The 13,325-nt window shown below is 45.9% G+C and overlaps 1 protein-coding gene across 2 annotated transcripts in view; it reads left to right on the plus strand.

Moving 5' to 3' along the window:
• WDR19 (WD repeat domain 19) overlaps positions 1-13,325 on the plus strand; it is a 100,015-nt gene that overhangs the window by 74,044 nt on the left and 12,646 nt on the right. For both annotated transcript variants that reach the window (XM_025386540.1, XM_025386541.1), the window contains 4 exons: positions 5,897-5,974; positions 7,833-7,929; positions 10,133-10,257; positions 12,802-12,883. In XM_025386540.1, the coding sequence (XP_025242325.1) occupies positions 5,897-5,974; positions 7,833-7,929; positions 10,133-10,257; positions 12,802-12,883 (382 nt within the window). The remainder of the gene's footprint in view (positions 1-5,896; positions 5,975-7,832; positions 7,930-10,132; positions 10,258-12,801; positions 12,884-13,325) is intronic.

Genomic DNA, 13,325 nt, shown 5'->3' on the forward strand with positions numbered 1-13,325 from the left:
AGGACTTGCTTTATGAATCTGGGTGCTCCTGTATTGGGTGCATATATATTTAGGATAGTTAGCTCTTCCTGTTGAATTGATCCCTTTACCATTATGTAATGGCCTTCTTTGTCTCTTTTGATCTTTGATGGTTTAAAGTCTGTTTTATCAGAGACTAGTATTGCAGCCCCCGCTTTTTTTTGTTCTCCATTTGCTTGGTAAATCTTCCTCCATCCCTTTATTTTGAGCCTATGTATGTCTCTGCGTGTGAGATGGGTCTCCTGAATACAGCAGACTGATGGGTCTTGACTCTTTATCCAGTTTGCCAGTCTGTGTCTCTTAATTGGAGCATTTAGTCCATTTACATTTAAGGTTAAGATTGTTATGTGTGAACTTGATCCTGCCATTATGATATTAACTGGTTATTTTGCTCGTTAGTTGATGCAGTTTCTTCCTAGCCTCGATGGTCTTTACATTTTGGCATGTTTTTGAGATGGCTGGTACCGGTTGTTCCTTTCCATGTTTAGTGCTTCCTTCAGGGTCTCTTGTAAGGCAGGCCTAGTGGTGACAAAATCTCTAAGCATTTGCTTATCTGTAAAGGATTTTATTTCTCCTTCACTTATGAAACTTAGTTTGGCTGGATATGAAATTCTGGGTTTAAAATTCTTTTCTTTAAGAATGTTGAATATGGGCCCCCACTCTCTTCTGGCTTGGAGAGTTTCTGCCGAGAGATCTGCTGTTAGTCTGATGGGCTTCCCTTTGTGGGTAACCCGACCTTTCTCTCTGGCTGCCCTTAAGATTTTTTCCTTCATTTCAACTTTGGTGAATCTGGCAATTATGTGTCTTGGAGTTGCTCTTCTCGAGGAGTATCTTTGTGGTGTTCTCTGGATTTCCTGGATTTGAATGTTGGCCTGCCCTACTAGGTTGGGGAAGTTCTCCTGGATGATATCCTGAAGAGTGTTTTCCAACTTGGTTCCATTTTCCCCCTCACTTTCAGGCACCCCAATCAGACGTAGATTTGGTCTTTTTACATAATCCCATACTTCTTGCAGGCTTTGTTCATTTCTTTTTCTTCTTTTTTCTTTTGGTTTCTCTTCTCGCTTCATTTCATTCATTTGATCCTCAATCGCTGATACTCTTTCTTCCAGTTGATCGAGTCGGTTACTGAAGCTTGTGCATTTGTCACGTATTTCTCATGTCATGGTTTTCATCTCTTTCATTTCGTTTAGGACCTTCTCTGCATTAATTACTCTAGCCATCAATTCTTCCACTTTTTTTTCAAGATTTTTAGTTTCTTTGCACTGGGTACGTAATTCCTCCTTTAGCTCTGAGAAATTTGATGGACTGAAGCCTTCTTCTCTCATCTCGTCAAAGTCATTCTCCGTCCAGCTTTGATCCGTTGCTGGCGATGAGCTGCGCTCCTTTGCCGGGGGAGATGCACTCTTATTTTTTGAATTTCCAGCTTTTCTGCCCTGCTTTTTCCCCATCTTTGTGGTTTTATCTGCCTCTGGTCTTTGATGATGGTGATGTACTGATGGGGTTTTGGTGTAGGTGTCCTTCCTGTTTGATAGTTTTCCTTCTAACAGTCAGGACCCTCAGCTGTAGGTCTGTTGGAGATTGCTTGAGGTCCACTCCAGACCCTGTTTGCCTGGGTATCAGCAGCAGAGGCTGCAGAAGATAGAATATTTCTGAACAGCGAGTGTACCTGTCTGATTCTTGCTTTGGAAGCTTCCTCTCAGGGGTGTACTCCACCCTGTGAGGTGTGGGGTGTCAGACTGCCCCTAGTGGGGGATGTCTCCCAGTTAGGCTACTCAGGGGTCAGGGACCCGCTTGAGCAGGGAGTCTGTCCCTTCTCAGATCTCAACCTCCGTGTTGGGAGATCCACTGCTCTCTTCAAAGCTGTCAGACAGAGTCGTTTGCGTCTGCAGAGGTGTCTGCTGCTTTGTTATTGTTTACTGTGCCCTGTCCCCAGAGGTGGAGTCTACAGAGACAGGCAGGTTTCCTTGAGCTGCTGTGAGCTCCACCCAGTTCGAGCTTCCCAGCAGCTTTGTTTACCTACTTAAGCCTCAGCAATGGCGGGCGCCCCTCCCCCAGCCTCGCTGCTGCCTTGCCGGTAGATCACAGACTGCTGTGATAGCAATGAGGGAGGCTCCGTGGGTGTGGAACCCTCCCGGCCAGGTGTGGGATATGATCTCCTGGTGTGCCTGTTTGCTCAAAGCGCAGTATTGGGGTGGAGTTACCCGATTCTCCAGGTGTTGTGTGTCTCAGTTCCCCTGGCTAGGAAAAGGGATTCCCTTCCCCCTTGCGCTTCCCAGGTGAGGCAATGCCTCGCCCTGCTTCAGCTCTCGCTGGTCGGGCTGCAGCAGCTGACCAGTACCATCGTCCGGCACTCCCCAGTGAGATGAACCCAGTACCTCAGTTGAAAATGCCGAAATCACTGGTCTTCTGTGTCGCTGGCGCTGGGAGTTGAAGACTGGAGCTGCTCCTATTCGGCCATCTTGCTCCGCCCCCGGTCTAAGTACTTTGAATGTCACTTACCGCTATAGTAACTCCCTTCAGATTTACAAGTTCCTCAAGGTCCAGAACCCATCTCTTCATAGAGTGTTCAGCACGTGGCAGCCACTCAATTAATATTTGTTGAATCGAGCACATGTTGGTCCCTAGCTCAGTGAAAACAGGTGATAACAAGTTTCCTTCCCAGTCTTCCATTTCTTTCTTTCTTTCTTTCTTGGGGACCTTCCCCTGGGGGAAAAAAAAAATCACTTTTACTCGTGACTTGCATTTTCTCACAATCTGCGCGCTCTTTCACCTGCTGATTCGCAGCCAGAAGCCACACCCCTGAGTTATCGGGTTCACCGTCAAAATGCTTGTGCTTCACCCACCCCTATCCATCCCCATCCTCGACACCTCAAGGCTTTGAAACACCTCCTTGGTTTATGGAGGGGGAAGGGAAATATGAGACCCCTCACTGGGAGATGATGGGGAAGGTGGGGCTCACTGGTGTCCCTCAGGTGAGTTGGGAGAGTCCTCCTTACCTCCTTGCGCTCAGCTTCTGCCTTCCCCACTCCATGAACTTGCTTGAAAAGGTTCCCACAGATCTCTCACTTGCTAAATATAGAAGTCTCGTGTCAGTCTTCACCCTACTCCATGTTACAGTAACATTTTACCCTGTTATACTACATCTTTTTGGACGTTTTTCCCCTCAGAACACTGCATCTTCTGTTCTCCACTTCCTTCTCAGATGGTCCCTTCTCAGCCTCCTTCCCTGGCCCCTCTGCCCCTTCAATGCAAGCGCCCCTCAGCATTCTATCTGCACCCTGCCATGAGTTGCCTTTGCTTGGCCACATCTATTCCCTGCTGGCTCTCCTGTCTGCCTGTCTGTCCTGACACTTCGAGTATGCTCCACTCTCCCTGGGGACCGCTGCCATTATTGCTGGTGACAAAAACAATAGGGACAGCCGGGCATGGTGGCTCACAGCTGTAATCCCAGCACTTTGGGAGGCCGAGGTGGGCGGATCACCTGAGGGCGGGAGTTCGAGACCAGCCTGACCAATGTGAAGAAACCTCATCTCTACTAAAAATATAAAATTAGCCGGGAGTAGTGGCATATGCCTGTAATCCCAGCTACTCAGGAGGCTGAGGCAGGAGAATCACTTGAACCCGGGATGCAGAGGTTGTGGTGAGCAGAGATCACGCCATTGCACTCCAGCCTAGGCAACAAGAATGAAACTCCTGTCAAAAAAAAAAAAAAAATAGGGACACCTATCGAGTGCTGACCCTGCCAGTGGGGTGGCCACATTTTGCATATGTAATAGTGAAAATTACTCAGTGCTTCTCTGAAATTTAACTTTAACTGGGAATGCTGTATTTTTGTTGTCTGTATTTGACAATCCTGTCTACTTGGCACCTGTTCAAGCCGTGTACATGTATTGACTTATCTAATCCTCACAGCAGTTCTGTGAGTTAGGTGCTATTACTGCCCACGTTGAGGCCCCAAGAGTAACCTGCCCAAGATCACACAGGTCTTAAGTAGTGTCACTCAATTGACCCCCAGCAGGCTGGCTCCAGAGCCTTTGCTTTAACCATTTCTCTGTCCTGGCTTATTCACCCAAAGCCATCCACAGAAGCCATCAAGAGAACAAGCTCTATCATTTATGTCCCAACATCCCTGCTTTACCAAAGTGGCAAGAGCAGAGGTGACACAGATTGGTGAAAGCCTAGCTTTTGCCCTGACGGTGACCACAGGCAGGGCCGTGTGCAGAAATCCTGCAGCCTGAGAGCCTCTGCACCTGCAGGTTCAGGGCCATCTCTCTCTTACTCAAGTCTGCTGATTGCACCCTTCCTGTACCGGACAGATAACTTGCAGACTTGTCCTCATACCTCCCCTGAGGTGTAGCAAGCAAGGCCATGTGTTGCTGAGTCCCTAGTGATCATTTCCTCCATTGTCTGGTGGTTTTCTCATTGTAATGTCATTACCATGACAAGACTGTTCAGTGTTCCTTCCCCTAAGTTGAGCTCCAGGTGTGTTTTTGGCTCACTCCTTTTTAATAGACACAGAAGTCTGAAGCCTCCTAATTTTGTCAGTAATTCCTTAGCGCTCCCCCTAAATTCCTGACGTCACACATTCTGTTCCTATTAAACTCATACATGCCCATCCTGCAATGTGGTACATAATTTTTCCGGTTCAACACCACCCAATACTTCAATGATTTAACTCACCTTTATGGAGATGAATTTTTTTTCTTCTTTTTTTTGAGACAAAGTCTCACGCCATCGCCCAGGCCGGAGTGCAAGGGCACGATCTCAGCTCACTGCAACCTTCGCCTCCCAGGCTCAAGCCGATTCTCATGCCTCAGCCTCCCAAGTAGCTGAGATTACAAGCATGCACTACCACACCCAGCTAATTTTTGTATTTTTAGGAGAGACAGGTCTCATCATGTTGGCCAGACTGGTCTTGAACTCCTGGCCTCAAGTGATCCACCCGCCTCAGCCTCCCACAGTGCTGGGATTACAGGCGTGAGGCACCGTGCCGGGCCTGGAGATGACTTTTAAGTAAAGATTTCTAAGCCAGCCTTCTCTCCAGAGCCGCACCCACATTTCAGCTGCTTGCCTTTATCCAGGCTTCTCTGGCTGGGACCCTCACTTCTTTACACTTTTGATGACGTGTAGTTGTACGGAAGACCTTTTCCTCAGGGAGCCGCTGCAGAGGAGGGCACCTGGAATGATATCGTTTTGTCAGCGCTTGTGCTTAAGATGCTGTCCTCAAGGTGTCATAGTCATTTATCTTAAAGTTTTTATTAAAACATCCAAGGGCCGAGCACGGTGGCTCACGCCTGTAATCTCAGCACTTTGGGAGGCTGAGGTAAGCAGATCGTGAGGTCAGGAGATCAAGACCATCCTGGCCAACATGGTGAAACCCCCATCTCTGCTAAAAATACAAAAATTAGCTGGGTGTGGTGGCGCATGCTTGTAGTCCCAGCTACACAAGAGGCTGAGGCAGGAGAATCGCTTAAACCCAAGAGGAAGAGATCGCAGTGAGCTGAGATCGTGCCACTGCACTCCAGCCTGGCAACAGAGCGAGACTCTATCTCAAAAAATAGTAATAATAAATAAATAAATAAATAAATAAATAAATAAATAAATCCAAGAAGTACATTCTCTGTGCATGTGAAAGAAAATATGGTATTTTGATACAGCAGCTAAGAAAAGCTATAGCGTCTAAGGATAGATTTTTATTAATGGAGAATCTAGCAACAAATGAAGAAAGGCCCTGATCCTATGTCATATTTCAGGCACTTTACTATAGATACTATTAATGTTTTTTATTCCATCTCCCTAAGCAGAAGATTGTCTTTTTCTCCAGTGTTGCTCGATTTAAGATGGTGAATTTGCTGGGTCTTCCTCTCTTATTAAACAGGTTGGTCAGGCCAAAGATGAACTGCTGACCAATCAGCTGATAGACCACCTCTTGGGGGAAAACGATGGCATGCCTAAGGTACTGAACACGTGGGCTTCGTGTGCATCCTCAGATCCCAGTTACAGTTTGATTCTGCCTGTTTTTACCCATCATGCTTTTACAACATAGACGTGAAAAATTTTCTCCCTGCCAGTAGTGTAGATAATCTAGACCAGGAGTGTCCAATCTTTTTGCTTCCCTGGGTCACATTGGAAGAAGAAGAATTGTCTTGGGCCACACATAAAATACACTAACAATAGCTGATGAACTTAAAAAAAAAAAATCACAAAAAAAGTCGTACTGTTTTTAAAAAGTTTACAAATTTGTGTTGGACTGCATTCAAAGCTGTCCAGGGCCACATGTGGCCTGCAGGCCATGGCTAGAGCAAGCTTGATCTAGACAGACCCTGCGTTTTGGAGGATAACGTATATTTACTCTTTAAAATTGGCTTTGTCACCTGTGAGATAGCCGTGCCCCTCTAGATAACAATCCTCACCACATGCAATTTTTCTCAAATGTTATAATTTTGTTTATTCTAGGAACTATGAAAAAAGATCACTGACATTGAAACGATGACCTAGCACTCATCTCTAAAACTCAGAGTGTGCTTTGTTTACGTTCCCAAAATTATGGAAATTAACAAAAATCAAATTAAGCATAAAGGTAGTTCTCTATAACATAAAATAGAAATAAATTGGCCAGGTGCGGTGGCTCATGCCTGTAATCCCAGCACTTTGGGAGGCAAAGGCGGGTGGATCACTTGAGGTCAGGAGTTGGAGACTAGCCTGGCCAACATGGCGAAACCCCGTCTCTACAAAAAATACAAAAATTAGCCGGGTGTGGTGGCGCACACCTATAGTCCTAGCTACTCAGGAGGCTGAGGCAGGAGAATTACTTGAACCCAGGAGGCAGAGGTTGCAGTGAGCTGAGAGATTGTGCCACTGCACTCCAGCCTGGGCAACAGAGTGAGACCCCATCTCAAAAAGAAAAAGTAAGAAAGAAATCATTACAAGCATATTTTCAAAATATGTGACTCACTGTGGCTTCCTACAGAATGTCCATCTTCTCCCAGTCCTAGTGCGGAAAGACTCACATACCTTTGAGAATGCCCCAGACCTCCTTCTTCCCCTTTGCTTTATGTTCAAGGACATTTGCTGGTGAAGAACTCAAGTCACTGATTGGAAGCAAGGGCAATAGCATGTCACCGCTGGAGAGGACTGTAGTGGTCCCTGAGTCCATTTTCTGCATCTTACAGATAAAGCCACAGAGACCCAGAGCAGCTCAGTTAACTCATCAAAGGATACAGGCCCTTCAGCTGCTTCAGCCACCTCCTGTGGTGTCCACTTACTCTAATAATCTGAAAACCAGCATCAGATGCTCGCAGCTGTCTAAAGTTGGAATAGGAATGGAAAATGGCCAAAGGCCAAAGAAAATTTTATAGGTCAGAGAAGATTGATATGCATATAAAAATTATTGAAAGTTTGCAAAATTCATGTGTCATGTAAGAATATCGTTTGTTTCCAAGCACATGAGAAATAGTCTGTGGACTAGGGTCAGGAATACAGACTTAGATTCTGTGGTTCAAATCCTGGCTGGCCCCCTCCTGTTGTTTCAGCTTCTCATCGGTGAAATCAGGATAACAATAGTGCCTTCTTCTCAGGGTGGGTATGAGGATTTAAATGCATTAGTATTTCTCGAGTACTTAGAATACCACCTGGCCATATTGAGCTCTGAATAAATGTTTAATAAATAAACTAATTCTTTATTCATTGAGTTTTTTAAAGCAGTATCAATTCTCAGTTACTGGCAGATGAATGTGATTCTAACTGAAATACAAAATTTAATCTCCCCTTAGCTAACGAAGAAACTAATGTTTCTATAATGGTTTATATGTCAGGATGCCAAGTACCTGTTCCGCTTGTACATGGCTCTGAAGCAATACCGAGAAGCTGCCCAGACTGCCATCATCATTGCCAGAGAAGAGCAGTCTGCAGGTGGGTCCATGATACATACGTGTTACTCCCCAAACAGGCAGCAGAATCAAGCCCCAGCCCCTTTTCTGTGTAGGAAAGAGTAGACCCTACATTCCTAACATGGGCTTGCTTTGAACCCAAAAGACTAAAGAGATGACCATTTCTAGGTTTCAGAGGGGTTAAACAACGTACTGTCCCAGGAGACTGTATAAATGTAAGAGACTAAGATCGTCTCTTGTCAAGTGCTATTTCCTCTCCTCCCCCACAGCCTCAGAGTTTCTGCCTCATGAATGATGTCTCCTGTCACCCCTCCAGCCCACAACCCCCTTCCTACAGACTCATGGCATTTTCTTCCATTCCCTGTGTTTGGCCTTAACAATATGAGACATTAGGCAATGGAGGGTAATGATGTGGTGCTGTTATGGACCTAGTTCTTTTTTTTTTTTTTTTTTTTTTTTTTGAGACAGAGTCTTGCTCTGTCACCCGGGCTAGAGTGCAGTGGCGCGATCTCGGCTCACTGCAAGCTCCACCTCCTGGGTTCTCGCCATTCTCCTGCCTCAGCCTCCCGAATAGCTGGGACTACAGGCGCCTGCCACCATGCCCGGCTAATTTTTTTTTGTATTTTTTAGTAGAGACGGGGTTTCACCATGTTAGCCAGGATGGTCTCGATCTCCTGACCTCGTGATCCGCCCGTCTCAGCCTCCCAAAGTGCTGGGATTACAGGCTTGAGCCACAGCACCCAGCGGACCTAGTTCTTGATAATATGCAGAGACTGTTGATAGACTCTTCAGGATGGTCCTGCTCACATGTGCTGTCTGTACTTATTGAGTGACAGAATTAGTCTGATATCTTCATTAATTTTTGTGAGCTGATCTTAAATCTTTATAGATGTGGACACAGTTTTGGAAAATATGCAGTCAAATAAATCATTACTTTTTTCAGCTTACATTGATCTAACAACACCTTCTTCCTGTCAGATGCGTAATAGGAGCTCAGCATACAGAGAGAACTGAGCCACAGTTCAACCCTCAAGGTCATAATTTGATGGGAGAGACAGAAAGTAAATTCAGAGTTGTTGGACAGGGTGACAAGTGCCAGACTAGAAAGAGAAATAGGCTGAAAAGGCACAATTAAAATAAGAGCGACTGCTGGGTTACCCACAGCATCCTGAAGGTTGGGGTAGGGAGAGTTGGAGGATGGAGACGAGAGAAGGCAATGAAAGCTTTAGCTGAGTTTTAAAAGGATGGGGGAGCAGGAGACAGGGGGAGTGGGAGGTGCTGGGAGCCAAAGTGCTGGGATGTGGGGAAATGGGGGTGTGGGGAAGTGCTGGGATGAGGAAAACTGCTGGCAAGGCTGCAGCATTTACATGCCTGGAGAAGGAAGGGAGGGAAAATCAGGCCAGAAAGGAGCGCAGAGGCCAATCCTGAAGGGCACGAGTCCTCTGCTTAGGAATTTGCACTTACAGGCGTGAGTGGCGCCATTGGAGGGTTTTATGCAGGGGTGTGACCTTGAGGTGTCTGAGTGTGGATGAAGGCTTGAGGGTTTTCAAAGCATACTCTGACATCAGATGTGGGCCCAGAGCAATCCTGATGAGCACTACTGCAGAAGGAGATGGTGAGAAGCTTTCACAGTGGGCATGGGAAGGGAGGCTGGAATTGGGAGACTGAGAGACTCAGAACTCCATGGCCTGGTGGACTTCAGGGCCAGGGGGGTGCCCTGAGGAAGAGTAAGACATCAAGGAGGACACCACCATTTTTCACCAGAGGGACTGGCTAGGTGTTCATAACATCAATTAAAATAGGAACTATGGCTGGGCGCATTGGCTCACGCCTGTAATCCCACCACTTTGGGAGGCTGAGGAGGGTGGATTTCTTGAGCCTAGGAGTTTGAGACCAGCCTGGGCAACATGGTGAAAACCTTGTCTCTACAAAAAACACAAAAATTAGCCAGGCATGGGAGGATCACTTAAGCTCAGGAGGCAGAGGTTGCAGTGAACAGAGATTGTGCCCCTGCACTCCAGCCTTGGTGACAGAGCGAGACACTGTCTCTGATAGACAGACAGACAGACAGACAGATAGGAAATCTGCTGAGTTGCTTTGAATAAGACATTATTAAGCGATTACGAATAACAAGATTAACAAAATCCACTTGTAAGATGGGGGTCCATAGAACGTCCTCGGATTTCACCCTTTGCAGTAATGTAGTTTTACCACCTTTTTTCAAGGCAACTACCGGAATGCACACGATGTTCTTTTCAGTATGTATGCAGAACTGAAATCCCAGAAGATCAAAATTCCCTCCGAGATGGCCACCAACCTCATGATTCTGCACAGCTATATACTAGTGAAGGTGAGGCCTATGGAGTGACTTGGGACATAACCTGCCAGGTGTTTGTCCCCCATTGAGATTTTCTCCAGGCATTTTCCATTGGATTAGAGTGATTGCCTAGATCTCTGTATTGTTAAGTAACAAAACAAGATACAGAACACTTCTACAATACGCTGCCTTGTGTGGAATGAGGCACGGGGCAGGAGGCACAGCACCAACTCCAGTGTGGGGACAGGGAGACGAGGGGGACCAGGCTTCCCCATGTGCATCTTCTTATAGTGTGGTGTGTTGTTTTGTTTTGTTTTTGAGATGGAGTCTTGCTCTGTCGCCCAGGCAGTGGCACGGTCTTGGCTCACTGCAACCTCTGCCTCCCAGGTTCAAGCAATTCTCCTGCCTCAGCCTCCCGAGTAGCTGGGATTACAGGCACACACCACCACACCCAGCTAATTTTTTTGTATTTTTAGTAGAGATGGGGTTTCACTATGTTGGCCAAGCTGGTTTCAAACTCCTGACCTCCCAAAGTGCTGGGATTACAGATGTGAACCACCATGCCCTGCTTTCTTATATTGTTTTGATTTTGAAACATATAAATGTATTACCTGTGCCAGAAAAATAGATTTACTTAAAACATCTTTGTTTATCCGAAACTTGTTAATTTATTTATTTTGTGAGTGGATTTCATAAAATTCCACTGCTTTTTAAATATTGTTTAGTTTTCATCCAAATGTAAAAATAATACATGTTCACTAAGGAAGTGTAAAGAACATCAAAAAGAATTTTTTAAAAATTCATCCTTTAAGTCCACCGTCCAGATATAACAATTGTTAACACTGTGTTGTATATATTCTTTGTACTTCTATAAATGCATGTTTTTTACCAAATTGGGATTATGTTTAGTTGTGTATATTGTTTTTGAAATCAGTAATTATCAATACAAACAAAAATAGATCCTGCAAACATCAAGTACTTGTATGTATAATTTACATAAATGAGGCTGGGCATGGTGGCTCACACATGTAACCCTAGTACTTTGGGAGGACGCGGGAGGAGAATCATTTAAGCCCAAGAGTTTGAGGCTGCACTGAGCTACAGTCACACCATGGCACTCCAGCCTGGGCAACAGAGCGAGACCTCAACTCTAGAAAAAGACACAATACAACTTACATAAATGTCACATATATTCATGTGTACATTTATATATATACATATCTCTGTAAAGATATAGGCAGATCCAACTGACATATTTTTTCAAATGTTCATTTATGTCACAGTACATCTTTTCATATTAATGCTAAATTGGTTCTCTGACCTGTCCACAAGAGCAGTCATGTTATGAATGATTTACATCCTAATTATTGTCTATATCAGCACTGGCCAGTAGAACTTTCTACAGTGATAGAACTATTCTATATCTGTACTTCTCAATATGGTAGCCACTAACCTGGCTATGGAGCACTTAAAATACAGCTAGTACAGCTGATAAACTACATTTTTAATTGTATATGATTTTAATTTTTAAATGTAAGTAGCCATACATGACTAATGACTACTACATGAGACTGTACAGGTCTATAATGCTGATTCTAAGGGAAATGCATCTGGAGTTATAACTTGCAACCTCCAAGAGTACATTTCCCTTCAGAGAGTCAGGAGGACCCTTCTTCCATAAAGATGGGGGTTGGAAGGAGGGGAGTCTTTCTCAGCTGCAGACATGAGTGGTGACATCAATGTCCTGGGAGCACAGAATCTGGCAAAATGGAGCCTTTAGGAGTGCAGTGGGGGAGGGGAAACACATTGGTGGAAGATGTGGGGCAAAAATAGGAATTCCTGACAGGGGCTCTCCTGCAACAGAGCTTTCTAGCACCGTAAGCCACAGGGGTGCTTCTCTCGTCCTTTTCTTTTTCTCTGGCCCCAAGCGTTGGCATCATTCCGCACTCACCCTGCACATTCTCACCAGGTATCAGCAGCCCTGACCCCTCATCTGTCTGCTTCTCTCCTCCCCACTGCCTCACTTTTTAGCCTCCTTATCTCACCCCTGGATGACTGCAGTGGCTTCATGGCCTGGCCCCTGCTGACTCTCGAGGCTCACCCCATCCTAAACGCACCCCTCAATGTGTCACTGACCCTGCTGGTCCTTGCCTAGTCTCAGGCCTTCCGCCCATCATTGCCCTCTTAGCACACACAGGGCCCCTTTCCTTTAGCAGATCATTCTCTTTCTTTCTGCCTGATTCGTGACTCACTCAGCTTTCAGGTCTTACCACAACTTGGTGAAGTTGGTCCCCCAAGAATGGCCAGTAAGAGATAGATGGGATTTGAACCATATCAAGTGGTCTAGGGCAAAGTCAAAAGCAGAGCATAGAGTAGGTGAGGCAGGTGAGGCCATGGAGCCAGGCAGCAGCTGTTGAAGAGAAAAAAGGGAGGGATCTCCAGTGGCATCAGCCAGGAAAGTCTACAAGGATCCCACAGTGACCCTGGGCCATAATCAAGGAGTTATTTGGGGGAACAAAGCATGAATTGGGGCTAATCAATGACTATGAGAAGAGTAAAATATGTCATTTGTTTCAGATTCATGTTAAAAATGGAGATCACATGAAAGGGGCTCGCATGCTTATTCGGGTGGCCAACAACATCAGCAAATTTCCATCACGTAAGTACCACTGACCACGCCGCATGCCCCATGCCCCACCCTGGCACAGCACCCCTTGTGCAGGCTCCCCAGGCCGCATGCCCCATGCTCCACGCTGGCACGGCACCGCTTGTGCAGGCTCCCCTTGTCACTAACTCGTTTAATGATCACAGCAGCTCCGTGAAGTGGCATGTCAGGGCCCCAAGACCACTCCCAGGTTTGATGATTCTTCACTGGGAGGATTTACAAGAGTCAACACACGGTAGTACCAAAGCTGAGATTTACCACAGCAAAAGGATCTGAGGCAAAATGAGCAGAAGGATTCGCCCAAAGGCGAGCAGGTGCAGGCACGGACCTCCAAGAGTCCCTTCCCAATGGAGCACACAGGACGCAAGTTCAGTAACTCCTCCAAGACTGACTTGTACAACATGGCGAAACGTAGAGTGCCAAGAGGCTCATTGGA

Source organism: Theropithecus gelada, chromosome 5, assembly GCF_003255815.1.
Source record: "Theropithecus gelada isolate Dixy chromosome 5, Tgel_1.0, whole genome shotgun sequence".
Classification (NCBI taxonomy): Eukaryota; Metazoa; Chordata; class Mammalia; order Primates; family Cercopithecidae; genus Theropithecus; species Theropithecus gelada.